Source organism: Pan paniscus, chromosome 23 (genome assembly GCF_029289425.2).
Source record: "Pan paniscus chromosome 23, NHGRI_mPanPan1-v2.0_pri, whole genome shotgun sequence".
Taxonomy (NCBI): domain Eukaryota; kingdom Metazoa; phylum Chordata; class Mammalia; order Primates; family Hominidae; genus Pan; species Pan paniscus.
Window position 1 is genome coordinate 46,981,784 of NC_085927.1, and position 24,801 is coordinate 47,006,584.

A 24,801-nucleotide genomic window follows, 5' to 3' on the forward strand; every position below is an offset into this window, starting at 1 on the left:
TCCCTTTACAATCCTTTTCCTTTCTCTCAAGGAGGAAGTTTGCATTTGGCCCTGGGATGTCTTCGACAGCTCCCCAGCAGCTTCTCATTTCCCCTTTAAGAGACAACAGGTTTACCGCAGGCAATGAATATCAACACTATTTTGTTGCATTGTACTTATTTTGTACAGTTACCTTTTATTTATAGCGAAAATGGGTTTTTTCATTTACAGAGTAACAAAGATTTTTCTTTAAATAAATGTATTTCAACGAAAATGAACTGACTTAAAGAAAAAATATTAAGGAAATAATCACAAAGATGGTACACACGGATCATTAAAAGATACGGATGTATAGATACATATGTCACAAATGATTAAGACTTAAAAAATGCAACCCTCCCAAGAAGTGGGAGCCTCCCAAAGTGGAGAAGGCAAATACAATTTCCATTTGGGGGGATAAGGAGACCGACTTGCAGAGAGGATTAGTAGGTTGCCCCAGAACACACAGCAAAGGTGTGGAGCCCCTTGTGGTCTGAAACATTCAGGACCCTATGGCAGGAGGTGAGACTGTCCAATAATTCAGCTTTTTTCAAGGCATAGACCCAAGACTCAGACAACCTCAAGAAAGGGGAGTTTATTTTGGATATAAAGGCAACAGGAATCCTGACCAAATGGTCAGCAGCCCTCTCAGCAGTAGGTATTTTTGTATTGGGAACCCAAGGTCCTCTGCTTAGTGGCTCAACGCTTGTCTACCTTTCCAAGCCTCAACGCTTGTGGAGCCTTGTCCACAAGCACCTGCTCCCAAGGGCCTCCCTCCCTGAGTTCAAACGCCCAAGACAGAGTTGATCTGATTGGCTAGTTCAGGCCCAGCCTACCTGACTGGACAGAGCTTGGTGCCAAACCCCCTCATAGGCTGCTGGTCAGAGCCTGTGGGGGCGTGTGGTCAGGTGCCCAATCAGCTGTGAGCAAGGCCTGTAAGTGCAGGTGCCTGAGGGCTCCCAGGTCAGAGTTAGCTGGGACTGGGGTCACTGTCCTGCTGGGGTGGAAGGTTGTTTGAGCCATTGCAACGTGATCTGCCTAGGAAAGATACGTGGAGGGGTTGGGGTAGGGGGTTGAGCCCTTTGCAGGAGGGGGCATGCCAGACCTAATGGGCACGGGACTCTGCCTCTCTGTGTGAATGTCAGGCGCAGGGAGCCCAGACGAGGTGGTGCCAGGTAATTAATTCATTCATCCAGGGTATACGACGGGGTGTTGGGCACTGTGTCTGGGGCAGTGAAAAGATAATGAGGCCCTGCCCTATGGAGCTGCCCTTCTGGAGGCCAGTGTGCCAGCCCCTGAGCTGCAGAGGAGACCCCTCCAGTGGAGGGGGCAGTGGGAGGTCCCAGGCCTGGCAGCATCAGGGCCCACCACTAGGCGGGGCTGCTGCCTGGGCCTCGGACTCCAGGGTTCACTCGCCATCAGCTTCTCTTGTGGGTCTGTGAAGCCACTGTGGGAAGATGCAGCAGGCATCCACTTTGTGGGGGGATCTGTGCCCTTACTTGGGCCCCAGCATTAAGGATACAGCAGCCAAGCACTCTGAGGCCTCAGAGATCCCAAAGGAATAGTAACAGGGCCTCTTTCTCCAGGCGCCCTGGGTCCCTGACAGCTTCTCCCTCCAGCACTGACGCTAGAAGTTTCTGGCAGATTAAGGGAGGCAGTGCTTCCCTCCAGGAGAAGCAAAACCGGCACTTGAAGAGTCAGGGAAGTTTGTCACCTAGATGAGGGGGAGGGCACAGCAGCCCCAGGGAATAGCATGTGCAACAGAGGGGGTGTGAGGGAGCTCTGAGTGGCTCAGGAGGACGGTAGGGAGGATTGCAGAAGGGGATGTCCCCACACGACACCGGAGGTACAAGTACCAGGCTGAGAAGTGGGGCTGAGGGCAGTGGGACCTGTGCAAGGTTTTGAACCGAGGGGGAGCGTGGCCATATTTGGGTTTTGGAAAGCACACTCAGGCTGCCCTGTGGAGGGGGAGGGGAGGGGAGGAGGAGGCTGGGGCAGAAAACCCAGGGAAGAGGTCAGGGCAAGGAGCCCTGGAGAGCCGCGAGGACTGATATTGGTGAATAGCTGCAGGGCTGGAGAGGAGCGATGCTTCTGAGCCTAAATTCGTGGGACCCTGTGATTAACGAGGGAGTTGGGGAGTTACTGCCCCCCTGCAACACACACAGTTCCTGGCTCGGGCAGCAGGACCCGGGAGCAGCAGTGGAGGTTTGGAAATGGATGGACCAAGTGTGCAGGACTGGGTGGGGGCCATCTGGGTGGAGAAGTCCAGCTGCAACTGGACACTGAGTGTCCTCAGCAGTGGACTGAGGACCCTCAACAGGGTCCTTCTCAGGCTCGGCGCAGAGCAGGCAGCTGCCTGCCTCCCACCCTGGCCATCTGTCTACACCAAGTGAGTTGGGTCCTGACCCTGGAGTTCTTGGAGGGACAAGTAGGCATCAGTGTTCAGGGGCAGGCGAGCATTAAGGGCCCTGAACTCCCCCTGCCCAGGAGGCCTGGACCAGGGGAAACTGACCCCCTCCCTGGGGCCAGCGTCAGGGACCTCCTCCCCAGCCTCTCGCAGCACCAGCTCAGGGGGTGGCTGAAAATCCACCAGGTCTGGGACTCCTGGGGTGGGAGGCCCCAGGGGCTGGGGGTCCCAGTCTCTGGGGACTCTTTCTTGCAAAGAAGGGGGCATCCTCTCTTCACCGGCCCCGCTGCCCCCAGGGGCAGTGCTTGGGGGGCTGGGGCCACCGAGGAGACTGGGGGAGAAGAGCAGCAGGCCATCCCTGGAGGGGAAGGTGCAGTAGGTGTCATCCTCCCCTGACAGAGGCTGCAGGGGTTGGGGGGAAGACCCTGTGGGTGCCCCGGCCACACCCTCATCAGCGTCTTCCTCTGCGTAGGGGTCGTAAGTAAAGTACACCTGGCAGGCCTCTATCTCCAAGGCATCCGGGAGGTGGAAGAAGAAGTAACCCTGGTTGGTGAAGCAGCTGGTCAGCGAGTGGTTGCTGCTTAAGGAGGCGGGCTCAGGCACCTTGTCCTGCTGCAGGAGCAGCTGCGTCACCTTGTCCCTCTCCAGCACTTCTAGTGGCGAGATCTCAGGTGCCAGGCCGCCAGGGCTGAAGGACGATGAGGGGAAGGGCGAAGAGAGCCACTTCTGGTGGGAGAAAGGCCAGGGGTGGGTGAGTGGGGGCTTCCTTCACCCTCCACCCCTTCCTCTGGACTCTCAACAGCTCCTAACTCCTCCTCCTCCTGAAGCAGTTGGCCCAGGGCTGCCCCATCCAGGAAGCCCTCCCTGATTATAGCCCCGCACTCCCCCAACCCACCCACTGGCTTGGGGGCCCTCTGGGCCACCAGCCCAGGGAGACTGCCTGACCCACAGCCCAGCACAGGCCTGCCTGGCTCCCAGTAGTGCCCAGGAATGTTTGATTGCTCAAGAGTGACTATTTATTGGACACCTGCTATGAGCCTGGCACTGTTCTAGATGCTGGGAACCCAGGAAAGGAGAGAATCCTCAGACTGTCTAGTGGGCACTAGCACAAGTGTGGGAATCGATCCACCCATGCCAAAGCAGAGGGCACTGAGAGCACAGCCTGTTCACCCTACAGATGCCCAGAGAAGGGACATGCCCTGGCCCCGATCACAGACCAGCAGGCGGCAGAGCTGGGACCCAGGGTCTCCGCTTACACTGTGGTGGGAACGTCTCTTGGGGGAGCTGATGGTTTCCTGATTCACCTTTCCCCCAGTTCCCTGCAGTCCCCACCCCCACCCCCTCCGCCTCCGCCTCCCATCCCCAGAGAGAGGAAAGTGCCCATCAGAGCACTTCTCAGTTGCTTGGGATTCCAGAGAGCCCTGGCAAGGAGTGGGAAGACCCGGGTTCTAGCCCTGGCCCTGGCACTCACTAACTGTGTGACCCTGGGCGGGCCCCTGCACCTCTCTGGGCCTCAGTTTCCACAACAGTTAGCCACGTCTCTCCTGACTTCCTTGCTGTCACCCATCAGGTCACCAGGGAGACATCAGGTAAGCAAATGGAGATGTAAACACCCAAAACGGGTAAGACACAGACTGCACAGCAGAGTGGGGGACAGCAGGCCCTCCTGGTGGTGTGGCAGGGGCCTCGGGTGGGTGAGTTTGGGAGCCCTGACAACCCTCTGTCCCGGGAACCCTCAGCAGCTGGACTATGGCCCCCTAAGCACAGGGGCCAGGCCCAATGGGCTCCCCAGGCCTCTGTGCCCAGCATGGCGGGTCTCATGGATCTATTTCAGATGAATTAATGAACCAGCAACAAATGCCCAGTTCTCCTCTCCAGGGAGAGTCCCTGAGGCTGAGCCAGCTGCTCCGCAGACACACACACACACGCTTACATGCATGCACACGTGCACACACCACTCAATTAAATCCGTCCCCTTTCCGCAACCAGGAGTTATGTCACAAAAGAAAAGGCTGAGAGAGGCAGAAAGGATAAACTGAGGATGGCAAAGAGGGTCGCTGGCTGGGCAGAGAGGAAGAAGCACTGGTCGGGTGAGATTCATGATACCCAGGGCAAGGGCGGGGCCAGACAGCAGCCCCGCGTGTGCAGCCAGAGAGGGAGCGGCCAGGCCTGTGGCCAGTGCCGGTGAGCCAGGGGCCCACTGCCTGTGGCCAGCTACTTCCTGGGCCTGAGCCTCTGCCCACAATGCCCTGAAAGGGGCTTCAGGAGACACTCATGCCCCTCACACATACTCCCACACTCGCACACACATTCCACGATCCCCTGGGAAGTGGGGGTGGGCCTTGTGGCCCCTGTGGGTCCTAGGGTGGAGGGGTAGGTCTCTCACCCAGATGCAGAAAAGGTGGGGCCTGCTTTGCCATCCCCAACCCCCAGCCACATCATGCCTTCTTCCTCAGGACCCCGCTCCACACACTAGACCCAAGGATACCCTCATGGGAAGCTGGAATGGTTTGCAGCTCCCACCTCACGATGTTGTAGGCTCATAGAATCAGGACTTGAAGCTGGAAGGTATCTGAGCATGCAGCTAATCTACCGCAGCCTCCAACCAGTTCAATGGGAGAATCTCTATGCTTCTGACACATAGGCAACCATGGCTTGCTTGAATACCTTTATAGATGGGAATCTTGCTACCCTCAAGGCTGAGGGAAGAATTTTAAGGAAATACATTCCCGCACATTAAGAGTACTGCAACTAATGGCCAGGCACGGTGGCGCACGCCTGTAATCCCAGCACTTTGGGAGGCCGAGGTGGGCAGATCACCTGAGATCAGGAGTTCAAGACCAGCCTGGCCAACATGGCAAAACCCCGTCTCTATTAAAAGTACAAGAATTAGCCAAGTGTGGTGGTGTGTGCCTGTAGTCCCAGCTACTCGGGAGACTGAGGCAGGAGCATCGGTTGAACCCAGGAGGCAGAGTTTGCAGTGAGCTGAGGTCGTGCCATTGCACTCTAGCCTGGACAACACAGCAAGACTCCGTCTCAAAAAATAAATAAATAAATAAATAAAAGCACTGCAACTAAGATATTCTCATCTTGGGAGTTTTCCAAGGAGTTCCAGAAGGGGCCCTTGATCAGCCCTGATAGAGAACTCCAAAGCCAGGTCATGACAGCTCTGGTCCGGCATGGCTTTCCTCCTCCGCCACTCTTCTTGACCTCCCTCTGCCCCTACCTCATCCCCACCCCCCAATCTTGGGAGCCTAGAGTGGGGCTAGGGTGGTAAAAAGTACCCCCCATGTCCCCCCTTCATTCTTGAAGCTTCCTGCCTGAAGGGGGCATGGGCTGGGGAAGAGGAGACGACGGAATCTGAGATGGAGTTTAGAGCATTACTGATCTGCGGGCCGGCACTTTAAAAATGAATCGGTGTTTTGTGACTCAAAGTGACGGGAAGACTTGTTAGTATCCATGCTAAGTTATGGAGCCTGCTCAGGAATTTTGAGCAGGGACAGGAGAAGCACAGAGCATGTCTGCACAGACAGTGGGGTGGAGAGAGCTTGTGCTGGCAGGTCCTGTTCGTTCAGCACACCGGCAACGGTAATACCAGATAGGGTACTTTTTTTTTTTTTTGAGATGGAGTCTCACTCTGTCGCCCAGGCTGGAGTGCAGTGGTGCCATCTCAGCTCACTGTAACCTCCGCCTCCTGGGTTCAAGCGATTCCCCTGTCTCAGCCTCCTGAGTAGCTGGGATTACAGGCATGCGCCACCAGCCCGGCTAATTTTTGTATTTTTAGTAGAGACAGGGTTTCACCATGTTGGTCAGGCTGGTCTCGAACTCCTGACCTCGTGATCTACCTGCCACAGCCTCCCAAAGTGCTGGGATTACAGGCATGAACCACTGCACCCAGCCTGATAGGGTTCTTTTGAACACTAACTGCATGCCAGGCAATGTACTCAGGGCAGGACACATAGTAACACTGTTTTTCTCCTCATCTAACAGGTGGGGAAACTGAGGCCCAGGGAGGCTCTATAGGCCCAAGGTCACACAGCCAGAATGTGGTGGAGCTGGGATTAGAACCCAGGCAGTCTGGCTCAGATGGAAAGTGCCAGAGCTGGAGAAGAGACCCATGCCCACCCCGGAGGCTGCTCACTTCGGCGTTTTGTCTCCTCTCACGAAACACAAAATTAGCTACTAACCTGCCACCCCCTCATCCCACTCACACCCCTGCCCACCTCTGTCTCCCCGCCCCGGCCTCCTACCTGGACGTCTCCTCCATGCTCTGAGCTCAGCTGGGAAAAGAACTTCGAGGGGTCTGGGGTGTGACACTTCAGGACCTTCTTCAGCCTGGACAGAGGAGAGGAGGGAAGGAGGAGGGTGAGAAAGGGAAGGACCATGGTGTTATGCCATCAGCGCCACAGCTCTGGATGCCGGGCACGGAGCCACACCACATTTACTTATGTATTTATTCCGCCGATACTAAGTGTTCACTGTGGGAGGACGCTGTGTTGGGCACTGGGGAGACAAGAATGGCCAACAAAGGAGGTCCCTGCTCTCAAGGAGCTGACATTCTCATGGGGAGATGGACACAAAGCATGTTGCAACATCACCATTCATTCTGTGGAGACAGAGAGCACAGTGCTACACAAGACGGGGAGGTGGGGGTCAATGGGGGTTAACACACAAGCCAGAGTGGTCAGGGATGGAGATGGCTAGAAAAAGTGGAATGAACCAGGAGGAGGGAGAGGAGATGGGCTTTCTTGTCAGGGCTGCCATGGATGGTGGTTCAGGTTGTACACTGCCCAAGGGCATTAGGCTTGGGCAGGGAGTGGGAAAGGTGGTGGTGAGTGAGGCTGAATTCCAGCCCATGTTCTGCTTGCTAAGCTGAGTGCCTGGAAGCTGTGTACATTGCCCTGAAGAGAGAGGCACCATTTTTGATTTGCCCAAAGGTTCCACACAGCTGGTGGAGGCCCTCAAGGGCCAGGGTGTACTGCAGCGCAGTGAGCGGCCTCTGAAGAGCGTTAAACAGGAGAATGACATGGTGGAGAAAGGACTGCAGGGGCGCAAGAAAGACAAGGAGGAGGGCAGTCTGGAGGCCACCGAACCCATGCCTGGGAGAGGACCTCTCCCTCTACAGGGACATGGTTTCCCTGAAGGCCTGCAGGGAGCTGTGGGCGGAGGGGACGGGTGGGTGGAGGAATGCTTGTCTTCTTGGGAGGAAAGAGGAAACGGGGCTCCGAACACTGCCGAGAACCACTGCTCCAGGACGAGGGTCAGGAGAGCGGCACTCACTCCTAACTGGCTATGTGACCTTGGGCAAGTCAGCTGACTTCTCTGGCCAGTCCTGGCATCAGTTAAAAGGCAATGGTAGCCCCTGACTCACCATCTTCCCAGTGCTGGGGAAAGTCGAGTGAGGTGACACAGCTAGGCACGCTTTGCAAACCTCTTGGGAGAAGCAGGGCTCTCATCAGGGGGCCACAACCCCTGGTCAGAAGTGTCACCTCCTCACCGCTTTGCCCTCCACCAGGCCGCACTCCACACAGCAGCCAGGGCTACAGAGGGCAAAGTGGATCCTGTCCCACTTCTGGGGAAACCCTCCATGACTGCTCGGCACACGGCCCAGGTCCTCACCACGGCCTGAGGCCCCAGGAAGCGTCACTGCCGCCACATGCCCAGGCTCAAGTTCAGCCTCCTGCCCCACCCACTTCTGTCTCCAGCCACACCAGTGCCCCTGCACTCTGTTCCTGGAAGTTTCTTCCCTCCTCCCTGCCCAGGGCCTTTGCACATGCTGTTTCCTCTGCCTGGGACACTCTCCCCATCCCCTCCACACCCCCCATGGGCTCCTGCTACAGATTTCAACAGAATCATCCCTTCCTCAGGGAAACCAGCCCTGGCCATGCCCCAGCCAAGGTTCCCCTCCCTGTTTTCTGCTCCTGATACAGTCAGCACTCAGGATCCGTGGGTTCTGCACTCACAGATTCAGCCAATCTCTGATCAAAAATATTCAGGAAAAAAAAACCCTCATAGCAATACAACAATAAAAAATAATACAAATTTTTAAAATACAGCATAGCAACTATTTACATAGCATTTACATAGTATTAGGTATTATAAGTAATCTAGGAGATGACCTAAAGTCTCTGGGAGGGTGTGTGTAGGTTACACGCAAATACTCTGCTGCGTTAAATCAGGGACTTGAGGCCGGGCGTGGGGGTTCACACCTGTAATCTTAGCATTTTGGGAGGCCAAGGCGAGTGGATCACCTGAGGTCAGGAGTTTGAAACCAGCTTGGCCAACATGGTGAAACCCCGTCTGCACTAAAAATACAAAAACTTAGCAGAGCACGGTGGCGTGTGCCTGTAGTCCCAGCTACTTGGGAGGATGACGCAGGAGAATCGCTTGAACCCTGGAGGTGGAGGTTGCAGTGAGTCGAGATTGCGCCACTGTACTCCAGCCTAGGTGACAGAGTGAGACTCTGTCTCACAAAAAATAAATAAATAAAATAAAATAAAAATCAGAGACTTGAGTATCCACCAGCTTTGGTATCTGTAGGGGGTAGGGAGGGTCCTGGAACTGGTTTCCATGGATCCTAAGGAATGGCAATACGTCGACATCCTCCTCTGCCATCCTGATCCCGGTGTGTCATTACACACCTGCATGATTGTCTGCCTTCCCCCACTGGGCCGTGAGCTGCCTGGAGCTGGGGCGCATGCATGCGGCCTGCCACTGTGTTCCCAGCTCTTTGAGCTGTACCTGGCATGCAGCTCATACTCAGTGAATATGGGAATAAGCGAATGACAGACCTAGATGGACCGGCGGGGACCCAGACACAGAGACAGCTGACATGTGCACACGGGCATCCCCAGTCCTGAGAGCAGTGTTCTGGACAGGGTCCCGGGGCTCTCCCTGGAGGGCTGCACCTCCCACCTTCCCCTCGGGTTGGTTCCACAGGGTCCCCCTGTGGGGATGCGACACAGGGAAAGGCCAGGTTTTGGACAGGGAGGACTCTTTGGAGGGTAGACAAAGCACGGGTGTATCAGAGCAGGGGGTTCGGTCCAGAATCTGACCTGGCAAGGTGGCATGTGTGCATGTAAGTGTGTGTGTGTGTGTGTATGTGTGCTTGTGTGCATGTGTGTGCATGTGCATGTACGTGTGTGTGCATGTGTGTGCATGTGCATGTACGTATGTGTGTGCACATTGGAGGGGTGGGAGCATGAAGGAAGGGGAGGAGAACCTTCTTACCATGGCCCGGTGTTCCTGCAGTTGATCAGCAAGTACACTAAGATGATGAAGCCAAAAGCCCCGCTGAGGCCCACGAGGAGGTGGCCGAGCCACGGAATGGTGTCCTTCCCAAGGGCTGCCCAGGGGTGGGAGAAACAGCAAGGAGAGGGGTTAGAGAAGTGCCCTCACTCACCCTGGGTCGGTCACCCCAACACCCCCATCCAGGGCCCTGCCACGCAGGCCTGCGTCTGGGGGGCTGGGGACAGGGTTCTGCTAAGCCCATCCTCTGGGAAGCCAGATTTCATGCTAAAAAGAAATGACACGGTGGCATTCTAAGAGCTCCTCCAGCTCCAGACAGATCCCATGGGCCCCCCTGGTGAGCCTACAGCCCCCCACCACCCCCACAGCAGCCTGGGCTCCAGCTGGCTGCACCCCTCTCTCTACCTCCCTCCAAGCACCACTTAGGGGACCCCAGGTCTTGCTTGGGCTTGAACTCAAACTGTGATGCGATGAGGGACAGGCGCCCAGCAGACCTGCTGAGGGCCAGGCTGCCGGGACATCACATGCCTTCCTCACAGCAGCTCTGCCTCGCGGTCACTGTACCCATTTCACAGATCAGGCCGAGAGGTGAAAGCAGCCACCCCCAGCCCCAGAAGAAACCAGGAGTTGGAGATTTCAGGGTGGAGAAAAGTGAAAACAGCCTTTCGACCCCTCCCCAACTCACAAGGCCCATGGCAAGCCCCGTCCCCTCACTGAACCCCTGTTCCTGTCTGAAAAGCGAGCCCCCTGCAGGGTTACAGCAAGTGAGGGATGGAGCTGACTGCTGTACCCTCACCCCAGGCAGGGAGAGAATGGAGCAGCTCCTCCCCCAGCCGCCCCCTCCTGCCTGAGACCCCTCCCACCCTTGCCGCCCACCAGTACCTGCAGGCTTTGTCCTGAAGGCCAGGGGCTGGCTCCAGGGGCTCCAGGTCGTGAACTCGCCTTGCAGAGGCTTGACCCGCACCTGAAACTCATACTGGGTGTCTGGGGTGAGCGTCTCCAGGCAGATCCATTCCTGCTTCTGCTTGAGAGTCAGCAGGGGGGCCTCCTGGGTCAGAGACAGGACTTTCAGCGCCCACCTCACCTCCCATGGCAGGGCCAGGAGGCTGAGCACCACAGCACCCCCGTCAACCCCCGCCAGCTGCACCCCCACTTCCTTGCCACCCAAAGCTCCCTCACTACCCAGTTGCTGGGGCCTCAAACCCCAGGGTCATCCCCTAAAGCCCAAGTCATCAGCTAATCAGCTGGTTCCACCTCCAGAACCTGGTTCCACCTCCACAGCCATTCCAGAACCATCCCCCTCTCTCCCCGCTGCACTCACCCCAGGCCTGAGCTGCCGCCCTCTCCCAAGCCTGCAGCTGGTCTCTGGTTCCCATCCATGCCCCGCTGCAGTCTAGTCTCCACAGGACCAGAAAGTGGGACGTCTCCGCACACCTCTCCCACCCTGGGTCACTCTTTTTGCCTCCTCCTGCTCCCCAGACACATAGCAGCATCCTGCCTTTGCCGTGGCAGGTCTTTCTAATTTTGTAAAACTTCTCCCCAGATCTTTGCAGGTCAGCTCCTTCTGGACACCCAGGTGTCCAAGGGGCCTTCCCTGGTCACCTGAGTCTGAAGTAGCCTGTGCCAGTCACTGTCAAATTCCTTGCCCCGTTGGGTTTTCTTGATGGAACTTATCACTATCCGGGTGCCTCACTATCCCAGACCCTGTCGCTACATCTGCTGACTGACTGCCTGCCTGCCCTGCCCCAGTCTGAGATTCCTGAGAGTGGAAGTTTGCTGAGCTCACCCTCCGCTCTCTCCCCATCATCCAGCGCATAGTAGGTGCTCAGCAAATATTTGTTGAGTGAGCAGTTGAGTGAATGAAGAAATGAGTGTAAGTGAATGAATAAGCAACAGGCCCGCACGGATGTGGAGCAGATGGGCTTTGACACGTGGAGGGGTGGCTTCCCTGGCCTCTGAAAGCCCATGGGGCTGGGCAGCTGCCTGTCTCCTGGCTTTCTGATTCTTTCCCTGGTGTCAGCCTGGAACCTGCTGCCAGCCGGATCCCCAGGGTTAAGGGGGCTAGATAAGGACGTGGAAGTCGGGGAGGCAGCCCCAGGCAGTGCAGAAAGAGCACTGGACTCAGCCACCCACCATCCACCTGGGGCTGAAGGGACCTCGACACAATGAAAAAGGGACAGGACATGGACCAGGACAGGAAGGAGGAACCAGGGCAGGTGGGGACTGAGCCACATTCTCACCTCCCAGGTATGGCCTGGGGACAGCGTCCGGGCCTCGAACTCCAGGTGCCTTTCAAAGTAGTGAGAGGCTTGGGAGATTTCCCAGCTTATGTTGCATCTGTGGGTCTCCACGTGGACAACTTGGAGGGAGATGGGGGCCATCAGGCGAACTGGAGACAAGAGGGGGTACGGGAGAGCAGTCAGCCATGACCTCCACCTCCCACTTTGTACCTGCCACTCCTCCCTCCTGGCACATGCTACCACCTCCCCTACCCCCCCGACCCAAAGCCCCAGGACCCGCTCCCTCGCTGCCTCCTTCACCTCTTCAGAGAAGCCTTCCCTGACCACTCACCACTCTGCATCCCCCTTGCCTGTTTCACTTTTATTCCCAGTGCTTATCATCACCTGACCTACGAAATATATGGTTTGGTTTCTTTACTCATTTTCTGCCTCCCCCAGCAGACTGTGAGCTCCTTGAGGGCAGGGACTTGGTTGTCTGCTGTGTCCTTGGTGCCTGGAAGATTACCTGGCACTTGATTCAGTAGCTGCTGGATGAATGAGTCATGGCAGCTTTTCTCTGCACTTATAATTGACCTGAGAGCTTTCCATGGATCATCTCATTTATTTTAAGTGTGATGATTATAACACTGTGATGCTGAAGTTAAATGAATCTCAGTTTCTATACTTCTAAGACTCTATAGAACCACATAAGTGATAAGCAGATGCTGAGTGCTGACTACATGGTAAGCAGTTTCTGTGTCTCAGTTCAAAGATGCCTTACAAGCCTGGTAGGTAGGTGACTCCGATTCTCCCCAAAACTCAGGCTCAGAAAGTTTCGATGGTCTGCCAGTCAGATCACATCCAGTTCAGGCCTGACTCTCACTTTCCACCCCACTGCTTCCCTGGAGATGGCCCCCAAGGTCAGCAGGCAGTCGCTCAGGCATTAAACAAACCTTCCCAGACCACTGTCCTGATGAGACCTAGTGCTGGGTGCGTGGCAAGGAGACACAGGGGTGGCAGAGACTCTGCCTTCAGGGTGCTCACAGCCCAGTGAAAGAGACAGACCTACAATCAGGCAGTAACAACCCAGGACATACATTCCCAGAAAGAGGAGGTACCAAGGGCTAGGGGAGTCTAGGAAGGCCTCCTGGAGGAAGTGACTCTCAACTAAGCCTCGAAACGTGAGTGGGAATTTTCCAGGTGTAAAGGGCCTTCCAGGCAGTGGGATTGGCATGTGCAAGGGCTCAGAGGCAGGGATAGGCAAGGTGGGTTTGGAGAGCTGGCCTTTGGCTGTAGCAGAAATATAGGCCTCAAGAGGAGGAGTGCCAGGGAGGAGGCCCAGGGCTGGATCCTGAGCGGCCTTGAATGCCAGAGGAAGGAGCCAGGACGTCATCCCGAGAACAGCGGGCGGTGAGGTGGTCAGATGTGGGTGTGGAAGCTGCGGGGGAGAGAGGCTGGAGCAGGGAAGATCCCAGAGGAGGTGGAAGGAAGGAGGTGCCCAGCCCTGCCCCAGCCCCACCCTGGCTTCCTCACTCACGGTTCTCAAAGGGCTTGAAGTCCTGGATGGCCATCACCCTCCATCGCACCCCCTCACGGCACAGCACCCTCAGGGTGACGATGTCCACTGCGGTCAGTTTCTGAGACTGCAAGGGAAGAAGGGCAGGGGTGAAACTTCTAGCAGCTGGGGGCAGGGGAAGGGGGAGGCCACCGGGATGACCCGGGCAGGATGGCAGCCTCTCCATATGCCCCGCCACCCAAGGCAGGGGCAGCAAACGTTTTCTGTAAAAGGCCACATAGTAACTATTTTTGGCTTTACGGGGCCACACGGTCTCTGTCACGATGACTCAACTCCGCCACTGTAGTATGAAGCAGACATAGGCAACATGTAAATGAATATCAGGGCCATGTTCCAGTAAAACTTTATTTAGAAACACAGGCAGTGGGCTGGATATGGCCTGTGGGTCAAGGTAGTTTACCAACACTTGATCTAAAATGAAGTGAGCTACCTTGAGAGGGAATGAGCTCCCTGTTACGGGAGGCATGCAAGCTGGTAAGCCCCCACAAAGGTACAGTTCTGGAACTATACCTGTTTAACATTTTTTAGTGTGAAAGGCCCTCCCCTCCCCTATCTCTCCCCATCCCTACGCCTTGAATTTTCTGGAAGAAAATGGCCAGGTATTGAGCATTTTCCTATGAGCAGTCACTGCTCAGATGCCTTAGCCCCTCAATGCACACAGCATCCATCCCATGGTATGGGTGGGAAGCCTGAGGCTTGGGCTGGTCAAGGAACCTGCGCCAGGTCATGCAGATGAACAGCAGGGGAGCCCAGGTTTAAACCCAGGCCCTGTGTGTCCCCCTACAGGGTGACTGCATCTCCGAGTCCTGGCTTGTCATGCCTGACAGAGGGCTGCCGAGTGAGCAGCTTAAGGCATCCTCCCACTGTGCAGGTGCCAACCCTACAGCCCGGCAGCCCTGCGGGAGGAAGCTCTAGTGCAGGCCTCTTAGGATCTGGGGTCCAGGATGCTGATTTCAGGGCCAGGACCTTGGACACAGTCCCTCTGGTCTGCATAAGACCCACTATGAGCAAACCTTAAACCTGATGGTTGGAATTCCCCAAACTGGCCAGTTCCTCTCCACCCTATAGACCCTGTCCTAGCCTTCTTATAGCTGCTATGGGGGCTAGGTTTTCCCCGATGATAGTAGTCTCATTATTATTATTATTATTATTATTATTATTATTATTACTATTATTGTTATAAAAATATTGCCAATCATACATTCGCGTGATCACTCACACTGTGCCGGGCACTCTTGAGAGCACTTTACATATATTGTCTCATTTAATTCTCTCAACTCCCTTGGGTACAGGCACTGTCACTATTTCCATTTTATAGCTGAGGAGACTGAAGCACAGAGAGCCTTAGGGACTTGCCTGAGGTCACACAGCTAAGAAATGGTGGAGCCAGGATCAGAAACCAGGCCACCGACAGAGCTCCCTGCAAGGGGAACAGCATCTGGTTCCAGAGGCTGTGATTTTATCAGCTACACTGTGTGACTCCATCTTCACACTCTCCTGCCCCTCAAGAAGACATATAACCTGATCATGGTTGGAAGATGTGGTCCGGGTGTCCCTGGAGCCCGCTGCTGCCCAGGAGGCTTTGACAGACAATAATTTGATGTACACTCATATGGACATGGCCATATGCCCTGCAAGAGGCAGCCTAATGCAACGGTGAGAAGCCTGAACTGGGAGCCCGCAGGCCTGGGTTCAATCCCAGCTGTGTACTTCCTGGCTGTGTGACCTTGGGCAGGGACCATACCTCTCTGAGCCTCAGTGTCTTCATTGGTAAGAAGGGGACAGTGCTGATGTTGACCCATGGGGCTGTAGGTGAAGGCGGCAGCTGCCCATCCGGAGTGGCCGCTGCTAAAACTCTGGCTGCAGCAGGGAGGCGTAGCTGGGGTCTCCTGCTCCACGGAGCAGGTAGGAGCCCTGCCCTCCCAGGCAGGGCTGCAGCTGCCTAAGTCTTGGCTGTGGACCCAGGCCTCCTGGTGCTGTTGGGGGCTGGGATCAGGCAAGAGCCCCGCTCTCCTGGGTGAAGCTGCAGCCACCCAAGTCACGGCCACAGAGCCAGGTGTCCCTGCACTCTCGGGGGCCCTGGTCCAAACCCAAGCCTCCAGGTGACCTTGCAAGCAGAGAGCACGCAGGAGACCCACCCTCCCGGGCACAGCTGCAGCTACCCAAGTTGTGGCTGTGGACCCAGGCATCCCTGCACTCTCAGGGACTGGGAATGTCCCCCCTTGCCTCCGCAGGCTCGGAGCTGTCTGTTCCCACTGCTTGGCCTCTCCCCTGCTTCTGGCACCCAATCTGATCCTGGAGGCACAGTCGGGGCTACGCACTCCATGGATCCAGTGTGAGTCGGGGACAAGCGGGACCCCTGCCCCTTCCGAGGTAGCCAGGAGCTCTCCTGGGGCAGCTGCAGCTGCCCAAGCCAGGACCCAGGCATCTCTACTGCCCCCGCAAGCTCAGGGGTGTCTGCTCCCACTCTCTGGCCTCCTCCTGCTCCAGTGCCCACTCCAATCTCAGAGCAGGACCAAGCCCAGGCACTACCACAGCCTGGCACGCTCGAGGCAGCACTGACTCACTGGCCCCAGCTGCCTCGGCCCCCTCTGGACTTTAGGCACCAATGAGCACAGGGGGATGGGAAGCCACGGGGGTGCAGGGGACAGCTTGGCACTGGCCTGCAGGTGCCCCTTGGCCCGAGCAGCCTGGGCAGAAGGAGGCAGGTCCCTGGTGAGGTCCCACCTTCAGGCTGGGGAGGGCCTGAAAAACAAGGCCCTTGTTGGGCCTTGACCCAACAAGGTAGGTGCCATTATTATGCCCATTTTACAGAAGGGGAGACTGGGGCACAGGGGTTGCCCAATGTCACCCAGCTGGTGAGCCAGGGCTGGAGCATCCAGCTCCAGAGTCTACACCCTTCACCCCCCACACTGCACTGCACTGCCAAGACCCCGGGAAGAGCTGGGTGTGGTCATTACAGTTACTGGAGTGCTGTCTTACTTGATAAGGAACACAAGTGTCACAGGACCCACAAAGCGCAGGGGAGACAGCAGGAGCAGAGGCAGAATGGCAGATGCCTCACATACAGAGGGTCCGTCGGCCCTGGGGCAGGCCTGAGTCCACTCCCTGGGGTGTCACCTGTTTTTCTCTGCCTCCTGCTCAGCCCTGGGCATCCTGCTTAGCCACAGCCCCAGCAATTGGGCCTCAGCTCTTCCCCTGGCATCCGGCCCACCCTGAGATCGCAGCCCGGAGCTGGGAGACCACCCTCTCCCTGCACTCTCTCCCTGGGTGGGCTACTCACATCTGGGGCTCCGAGGATCAGGTTGCAGGCCCAGGATGCTTGACTCACGGGGAGCAGCTCACAGGTTTGGTTCCACCGCCTTTCATGGCAAAAGACCCTCTTTAGAAGAACAGGAAGGACCCACACAGCTGGCCCAAGGGACTCTTCTCAGATCTCTCTGCTGCCAGGATGGCACCAGGCAGCAAGGCCAGGCTGGGGCCCCTGTGCCAACCACTGTGAGGGGCACTGCCTCCCCCACTGCCTCCATGGCATTCCTCCCTCATGGGCACCTTGTCCTGCTCCCTCATCCCAGCCTGGTCCCACGGCAGCTGGAGTGATCTAGAAACACAAACCACTTCAAGACAGGCAGTCCTCCCCACCTAGAGCCCTCCAAAGCTCCATGAGGCTTAGGATGAAGATAGATCCTTAATTAGGCCTTCAGAGCCATGTGGAATCGCCACCCACCCAGAAGCCAGGGCCCGAACCTGCCTTGCCCCTCCATCTCCCTCCCCATTTTCCCCCACCCCACACCCTATCTGTGGTCTTCCTCTTCTCCCTGACCCCATCAAGCCTACCTGGGGTCAGTCCCTCACTCACTGGACACCTGGATGTTTACATCACAGTGACATCTCTCTCCCATCCACCAGGCACCCCAACCACTCCCAGGTTCCCTGTCCCCACAGCTGCCTACAGGGTCTCTCAAAATCCGAGCTTATCCAAAAAGCTTGGGGACCCTCCTTTCTCTCCACTTCCTCTCTGCTTGCCTCTAGAGTGGAGTGCAGCCTTGGCATAGCAGGCTTGCAGCTCAGTGTCCCCAAACTACCCTGTCCAGTTCATCCCCAGCCCCTCCACTGCAGCCTGGACTCCACCCAGGTTCTAGAAGTCTAAATAGCTGACTTCCAAATTCTCTTAAATGATCCCTTGATTCCAGGCCTGGGCCCCAACTCCTGTGATTCAAAGAGTCTGTGGGTCCCATTAGTCCAAGATTCTGTAAACGTTGACTCCTTGGAGTCCAATGCATAGGATCCAGAATGTGAGATCCCACCATCCTAAGATTCTGCAGTGTGGCCCGTGGACTCACCGTCTGTCCGGCCAGGCATGGACTTGGCAGGAAGTGTCCTGCAGAGCCCCATCTTGGCTCCAGACACAGGAGATGTTGGCTCTCGAGTTGTAGAAGCATGTGAACTGGGAGGTGCCTGCCGGGCAAGATGAGGTGTGAGTGCTGACTGTAGGTGCCCACAGCCCCCCCAAGACACGCCCACTGCCCCTGCACCTGGCACCCACACCTGCCAGAGGAGGAGGTGGGTAACTCTGGCAAGCAGAGAAGGGATTCATGGACCCACTTCAGAGAGGAGGAAATGGAGCTCCAGAGCCTGCAAGTTCCTACAGGCAAACTAAGGCAAGGCAGGGACAGAAAGTAGCACAAGCCTGTGGCTTGGAGAGGCGTGTGTGTGTGTGTGTGTGTGTGTGTGTGTTTGTGTGTGCGCGCATTCATGCATGCATGCCAGGGCAGGGGTCCAGGACAGAGGGTGAGGCGGGAGGTGGACACCTGGTCTCTGGCCCCGTCCCCTTCTGGGAATAGGCTTTAGCAGGGCCTTAGCCATCTCTCCGTAGGGAAAGCGGAACTGTTCAGATGTCAGGGTCCTTACCATTCACCGTTGCAGATGCCCAAGGGGTAGCCAGGGGCAAGAGGAGGATGAGGAGGGGCAGACGCCAGGACAGAGCAGGGGCCGCCATTACATCCACAGGGTGGAGCCGAGGAAGGAAGCCCTGGTGGGAGAGGAGAAAGAGAGAGCACACGTAAATACACATCCCAGGCCTCGCTGCCCCTAGAGGCAGGCTGGGCCCGCCCCCTCAGTGTGCATGGTCTGCACTCCTCAGTGCCAGCTCAGTCCAGCCCCAGGGCCTTTGCACCTGCTAATCCCACCACCCCACACATGCTCATACCCTTCCTTCAAGTTTCTGCTCAACTGCAGCCTCCTTTGAGAGGTCTTCTTTGACTAGACTACATAAAGAAGCACCCGTCGTGGCCAGGCGTGTGGCTCATGCCTGTAATCCCAGCACTTTGGGAGGTCGAGGCAGACGAATCACCTGAGGTCAGGAGTTTGAGACCAGCCTGACCAACATGGTGAAACCCTGTCTCTACTAAAAATACAAAAATTAGCCGGGCAAGGTGGTGGGTGCCTGTAGTCCCAGCTACTCGGGAGTCTAAGACAGGAGAATTGCTTGAACCTGGAGGTGGAGTTCGCAGTGAACCGAGATGGCGCCACTGCACTCCAGCCTGGACGATAGAGTAAGACTCTGTCTCAAAGAAAAAAATAAAAGAAGCACCCTTTGTTACTCACCACCCCCCTACATTTTCATCATAGCATTATTTATTCATCGTTTATTGACTGATTCATGTTTTCCTCTATCTCTCTTCACAAACACACACAGAGTCACGTAAGCTCACTAAGGACAGGTATTTTTGTGTTTTGTTCATTGCTAGGTCCACAATTCCTAGAACAGTGCCTGGCACATAGTAGGCATCTGGCCAAAAAAAATTCTTGAACAAACAAGTGATGGAATAAATATAGACAGAGCTAAAGTCAGCAGGTAGAGGGGCTTCCAGAGGGCTCTGAGGCTAGCCCCTGCCTCTGCCCCTCACTGTCCCTCGAGGGAGTTGAGGCAATGGTGTGAAGGCATCAGGACGTGAACTCGGAAAAGCAGAAAAGCAGATAGGAGCTCTGACCCCAACACTGAAGAGCCCTAGAGGACAGGGGAAACTGAGGCACAGAGGGCTGCAGTAGCCTTTACGGAGAACCTTGTCCACGCTCGTACTCCCCTACCTGCCTGGAAGCTCCCTGGAGGCAGGGCCAGGTTGGTCACCCAGATTATACCCCAGGGAGGAAAGAGACATGAAATCTCTAAGCCAGCCCTGTCAGAGGGAGGCTCAAAAGTTTTCCCGGAGCGCCTATTATGCACTGGCCACTGGCCAGTGCTTTATTTATTTATTTATTTATTTTTGAGACAAAGCCTTGCTTCTCAGGGAACCTCTAGCCAACCGTGGAAGCTCCCGTGAGGCAAGACCACAACTGTCGCAGTGGAAATGGGAAAGAAAAGTAGCTGCCCCCACCCTCTGCAGGGGCTGGGTGTGCGGAGGGGAATGAGAAAGTGAGCACATGGTCACTTCGGGAAGATAAGGGGACTGCTTCCAGGAGAGGTGTTTGGAGCAGGCAAAGGGGGAGGCAGGGAGATGAGGAGGGAGCTTCCAGGGAAAGATGAGGGTAGCCTCAGTCAGAGGGGCAGGGGGAGAGAGGAGAGGAGCAGGTGAGTCAAGAGATGTGGAGGAGGTGGAGCATCCTTCCCTCCCTCCTGCTCTTCCATCTCGAGAGCTTCCAAGGCTCCTGAGCGTTGGGCTTTTCCCCCGCTGTTCCCCCTTCTCCAGCAGCTCCGAACTCGAGCTCTCACTCCCCTTCCCTTCTCTCTCTTGAGCCTCTCACTGGCTCCAGACCTCAGCTTCCAAGGGTCTTTCTCCAGCTCAGCCCCAAGCCTCCACGTCCCTCCCGATGGTCTGCAGGACCCCCTCACAGGGGATGCTCCTGGACCCGGCAAAAACCCAGCTCATCCCCAGCTCTTCTCCTGTCTGACTTTCAGTTCTGGGACAACTGTACCCTTCCTATTCCAGGTGACCTTTGCCCCCATACCTAGCCAGTCAGGACACTCCTCAGACAGCCGGACACTCCAATGACTACTTGTTGTCTCTTCCCCACCCTCACCAGGCCAGCCTCGTGCCGTTCCAGCCCAGACAATGGCACCACCCCATCTGCAGGCTCTCACCTGCCTTCCCTGAAGCCCGCCTCCAACCACCCACATCCCTGCCCAGGAACCTGCAGTGGCCCTGTTGCAATCAAAGCCTAAATTCCCATTTTCGAGGCTTTCTGGGACCGGAATGAGGTCAGCCCACCCTTCCAGACCCTGCCCTCACAGGAGCAGGTGCATGTACCCAGGCCAAAGCACACACACACCGCACCTACCTGCCTGCACAAGCCAGTGGCTCCAGGTGACCAGGAAACCGACACTCACCCTCCAAAGGTCCTTCCCAAGTCTATCCTTTCCCTGGGTCCCCTACAGATCCTGCCATCCTTCAAGCCCATTTCAAACGGGCCCTCATGCCTTTTTCCATGAAGCCTTCCCTGATTTCCGTGATGGAGGGTGAGGGCTTCCTCTTCTGAGCGCCTTGCTCCTCCCTCTAGGCTGGCAGCAGCAGGGCCGGCGTTGACCAGGGGCTGGCCCACCAGCACACTCGCTCCAGGGACTGCTGAGCACAGGGCCGGGCACACAGTCGGTGCTCAATAAATGTAGTGAAATGAATGAGTGTGGTCAGAGGCCTCAGTATGGCAAAAAAAAAGCAGAGCTCTTTAGGTGGCCCTGGATTGTCTCGTGGCTTACATCAGAGCCAGCATGGAGCAGGGACCCACGCCCTGGCCCCAAGAGCCATGGGTTCCATCTCCGAAGGCAGATGTCACAGGAGTGAGAGTCAGAGGCCCACGCATTGTCAAAGCTGCAAAGACTCTCTGAGCAAGCACAGTCACTTGTTCTACATTTGAGAACACTGAGGTCCCGAAGTGGGAAAGACTTGCTGAAGGTTACATCAGGAGCCCAGCACAGAGCTGGGATCAGAACCCACCTCCACGCTGCTCTGCCACCCCCTTAATCACACCAAAACCATCAGCTGACAGGTTACTGTAAGCCAGGCTCCATTTAAAACTCTTTAAATGCAGCAATCAGGGCCTCTGGCGGGGATACTCTTATTATCCCCATTTTCCAATGAGGAAACGGAGGCACACAGAGGTGAAGTGTGTTGCCTAAGGTCATGCAGTGGATAAGAGGCCTTTCTGGAATCTGAGTCAGGGCAGACTGCCCAGTGCCCAGGCAGGGATCCTCCCCTCCTGGAACTCCCCAGACGCATCTTCCCACCACGACAGCTCACACGACGGTAAATATGCACTGGTGAACTAATAATACTCGTTCTGCGTACTGAGCACATACTCTATGCTAGGCCTGGGGCCAAGTGCCTCACATATGCCAGCTCGTCTAAGCTGCCCAACGGCTTTATTATCCCATTCTACAGATGAGGAAACTAAGGCTCCAAGTCCCTAACTTGCCCAGGGTCATATATACAGTAAGAGGTGGAGCTAGGGCTCCAGGCTCACTCTCTCATGCTGTCCCACCCTGCCAGACACTGGTCCCAGAGGTAACAGTGGTCCCAGAGGTAAGGCTGCCACCCTCTCTGTCCTGGGAGTCAGGACCCAGCAGCTCACAGACAGACTGGCAGGTGCTTATTCGGGGTACCATGGGCTCCCCTTTGCCTGGCCCACCGTCTCCACAGGAGGGTGAGCTCCCCAGGGTGGGGGCTGCTCACCTCTTTCTTGGGATCCCCCAATAGCAGAGGGCACAGGGTTGGGACCCCAAAGAGTGCATAGCCCAACCAGGGGACTCCCATAGCCCCTGTGCCCCTTCACGCTCAATCATGCCAACCTGGCCCTGGGGCAAGGGGACCATCAATGTTTTGTGTGGGTGTCACCCCAGGTCGGGCCCAGCCTCAGGATGACCCCATGCCCAGGACAGGAACTGCAGAGAACCCCAGTGTGTGAGGAAGGTGCTGGGGGACAAAGGGGTGCAAGGTCAAAGGAAGGTTAGGGGCAAACCACAGGCCCAGCCTAGAGGCAGCCAGGCAGGAGGAGAAAGCGCCATCTGGAGTCTGCTTCCCGCCGCCTGGAGCTCAGAGGTGCAGCGATGCTCAGAGAGGGCAGAGTCCACGGGAGGATGGTGTGGGGGTGCCAGAGGGGCACAGAGCTGAGGGAGCGCCTGGCAGTCACTGAGGCTGCACCCTCATTCTGCAACGGGGAAGCTGTGCCTCAGGGAGGCCAAGGAACCCACTTAAGGTTGCACAGTGAGGAGAAGCCCAGCCTCGGGTGACAGCAAGTGGAGCCCAGGACCTCGAGCTTGAGCACCCCCTCCTGGGTCCTCAGGCACACCCACACGTGCCCTGTCGTTCATGACTCTGAAACTGGTCACACCCACGGATGCCTACGTCCCCACCACAGCCCTGCAAGGTGGGTCTTGCTGCCCCATTTGATCCATGCCAGAACTGAAGCCTGGAGCGGCTGACCCCAGCCATCTGATTTTCAGAGATGCTGCTGGGGACAGGGACTGGTGCCTGCTCTCTCTCTGCATACACTGCCTGCCCTGAGCGCTCGGGGGTAGTTCAGCTTTTAGCCCTCGCTACAGCCCCATGAGGAGGCTCTAGTATGCCTCCTTTTTGCCAAATGAGGAGACTAAGAAACGGGTCAACCTCTCACCCAGGCGAGAAGGGCATAGAGCTGGGATTTGAACCTGGTCAGGTGCAGTTCGGGGCCCCTGCTGCCATCAGGGGTACATGGTGGCTGGGGCAGGGTGGTAAAGCAGGAGCTCGGGAGCCCATGGTGCATCCAACCTGACCTCTGAACTCAGTGGGGCCTATGTCCCCTCGTCCTCTCTGGCCACTTCCACCTGCTACCCCCCTGCTCCCATACACAGTGCTTGTCTCTTGCTATTTAACTTCAGGGGCTTCTCCAGCTGGGTGCGGGACCCTGGCTGTGGGGGAAGGAAGGGGACCCTTGGGGATAGCTCAGCTCCTCACTCCACCTCCCTCCCCCGAGGTGCTACAAACACAGTTAAGAGTGGGAGGCTTCGGCCCCCAGGAGAGGAGAGAGCATGAGCTCCAGGCAGCCCCAAAGATAGGGTCCCATCCCCAATGTCTGGAGATGCTTCTGACCCGTCCAGTCATGCAGCCAAGGGAGGGACAAACCCAGACTCAAACCCAGGGCTCTGCCTCCAGCCTGGGGCTCCCAGAGGCCTCGCAGCAACTTCACTTCATAGATGGCTCTCCAAGGGGACCCTTCTGTCCCCACTTACTCCACAAGCCTCCTGATGAGCACGCAACACAGGGCTGCCTCCCCCGGTATATGGGCCCCACTCCACAGAGGTCAGGAGGGGGCTCCCGCCTGTCCCACCCCATATCCCGTACCCTCTCCGGGCACCCAGGCTATCCACCCATCCCTTCTCCACCTCTCCGGGTTGGGGGCCCAGCACACAGGGCCCAGGGAAGCCCCTCATCCTACAGCAGTCCCCAGCCTCCCCTGAATGGGTTGGGAAGGAGAGCTGACCTGGGACTGGGGACCGCTTTTTCCTCCAGCCGGGAGCCATGAGAGCTGGGCCCACCCCCTCCCTAGGGGAATTCTAAGATCAAGTTGGGGGATGGGAGTTCAGGCAGAAACTGCTGGGGGAACTGAGTCAGAGCTGAAAGTCTTCTCTGTGACTTTCACTCCCAGCCCTCTGGCTGGTCCACAGGGGCCGGGAGGGAGGCAGGGGGACATCACCTGGCTGAGACATGGGGCGGTGGCAGCGCGCGCTCTCCAGTCCTCCCCGGTGCTGGGACCGTGGCCATCTCTCCAGGGCCCTGCTCAGCTCTGGCCCAGGAGACGGCTGCGGCTGCTGGGGCCGCAAAGACTAAAAGCCCAGAGCCAGCCCACTTCCTGTGCAGAGGATAGAGGGGCAAGGCCTGGGGTGGAGAGGCGGGGAGACGAGGCTTATGAGAAAGCCTGAAACTCCTCAAGCACCCAGGGCCAGATAAAGATCTGCCTCCTACGCTGGGGGCGGCGCACACACACACACACACACACACACACACACACACAGACAGACACACATTGTCAAATAGGGGCCTAGCTGCACACAGGAGCCAAGGGAACGCAGGCCCTCCCTCTCTCCCCTCCTACATCACCCCCACGCCAACTCACACAGGCTACCCAACACCTCTGACGCCTCCATCCGGTCACACACATACCCACTAATACGGAGGCTTCACACAAGCGGGTCCCTCTAGGTGACCCCAGCGTCTCACCCGCCTCCCAGCCTGCAACACACCATCTTTCCGAGACTCCCATTTCACCCAGCCTTCCAGGAAGCCCCTTACTCCATTTAGCATTCAGAGATGACTGTTTTTTTTAGTTTTTAATTTTGTGGGCATGTGGTAGGTGTCTATATT

The 24,801-nt window shown here is 56.8% G+C and overlaps 1 protein-coding gene across 2 annotated transcripts; it reads right to left on the reverse strand.

The window, feature by feature from the left end:
• Positions 1 to 139: 139 nt before the first annotated feature.
• Positions 140 to 24,225, reverse strand: IL2RB (interleukin 2 receptor subunit beta). Of its 2 annotated transcripts, none has more exons than XM_003821552.6 (10): positions 24,134 to 24,225; positions 18,380 to 18,500; positions 17,812 to 17,926; positions 16,752 to 16,830; positions 13,430 to 13,535; positions 11,914 to 12,062; positions 10,556 to 10,721; positions 9,656 to 9,770; positions 6,676 to 6,760; positions 140 to 3,151 (listed from the first exon to the last, which is right to left on the reverse strand). In XM_003821552.6, the coding sequence occupies exons 2-10, from the start codon at positions 18,465 to 18,467 to the stop codon at positions 2,399 to 2,401; spliced, it is 1,656 nt and encodes a 551-aa protein (XP_003821600.2). In that variant the 5' UTR covers positions 18,468 to 18,500; positions 24,134 to 24,225; the 3' UTR covers positions 140 to 2,398. The 2 variants fall into 2 exon arrangements, with proteins under 2 accessions (XP_003821600.2, XP_034804407.1); XM_034948516.4 differs by lacking the exon at positions 24,134 to 24,225 and adding an exon at positions 20,747 to 21,325.
• Positions 24,226 to 24,801: the final 576 nt, after the last annotated feature.

Coding starts and splice junctions, on each gene's coding strand:
- IL2RB (XM_003821552.6), bottom strand. CDS start 18,467: ATGGCGGCCCCTGCTCTGTCCTGGCGTCTGCCCCTCCTCATCCTCCTC. Junction 16,831..17,811: donor CATGCCTGGCCGGACAGACG/GTGAGTCCACGG, acceptor TTGCCATGAAAG/GCGGTGGAACCAAACCTGTG. Junction 10,722..11,913: donor CCCCAGGCCATACCTGGGAG/GTGAGAATGTGG, acceptor TCTCTGACCCAG/GAGGCCCCCCTGCTGACTCT.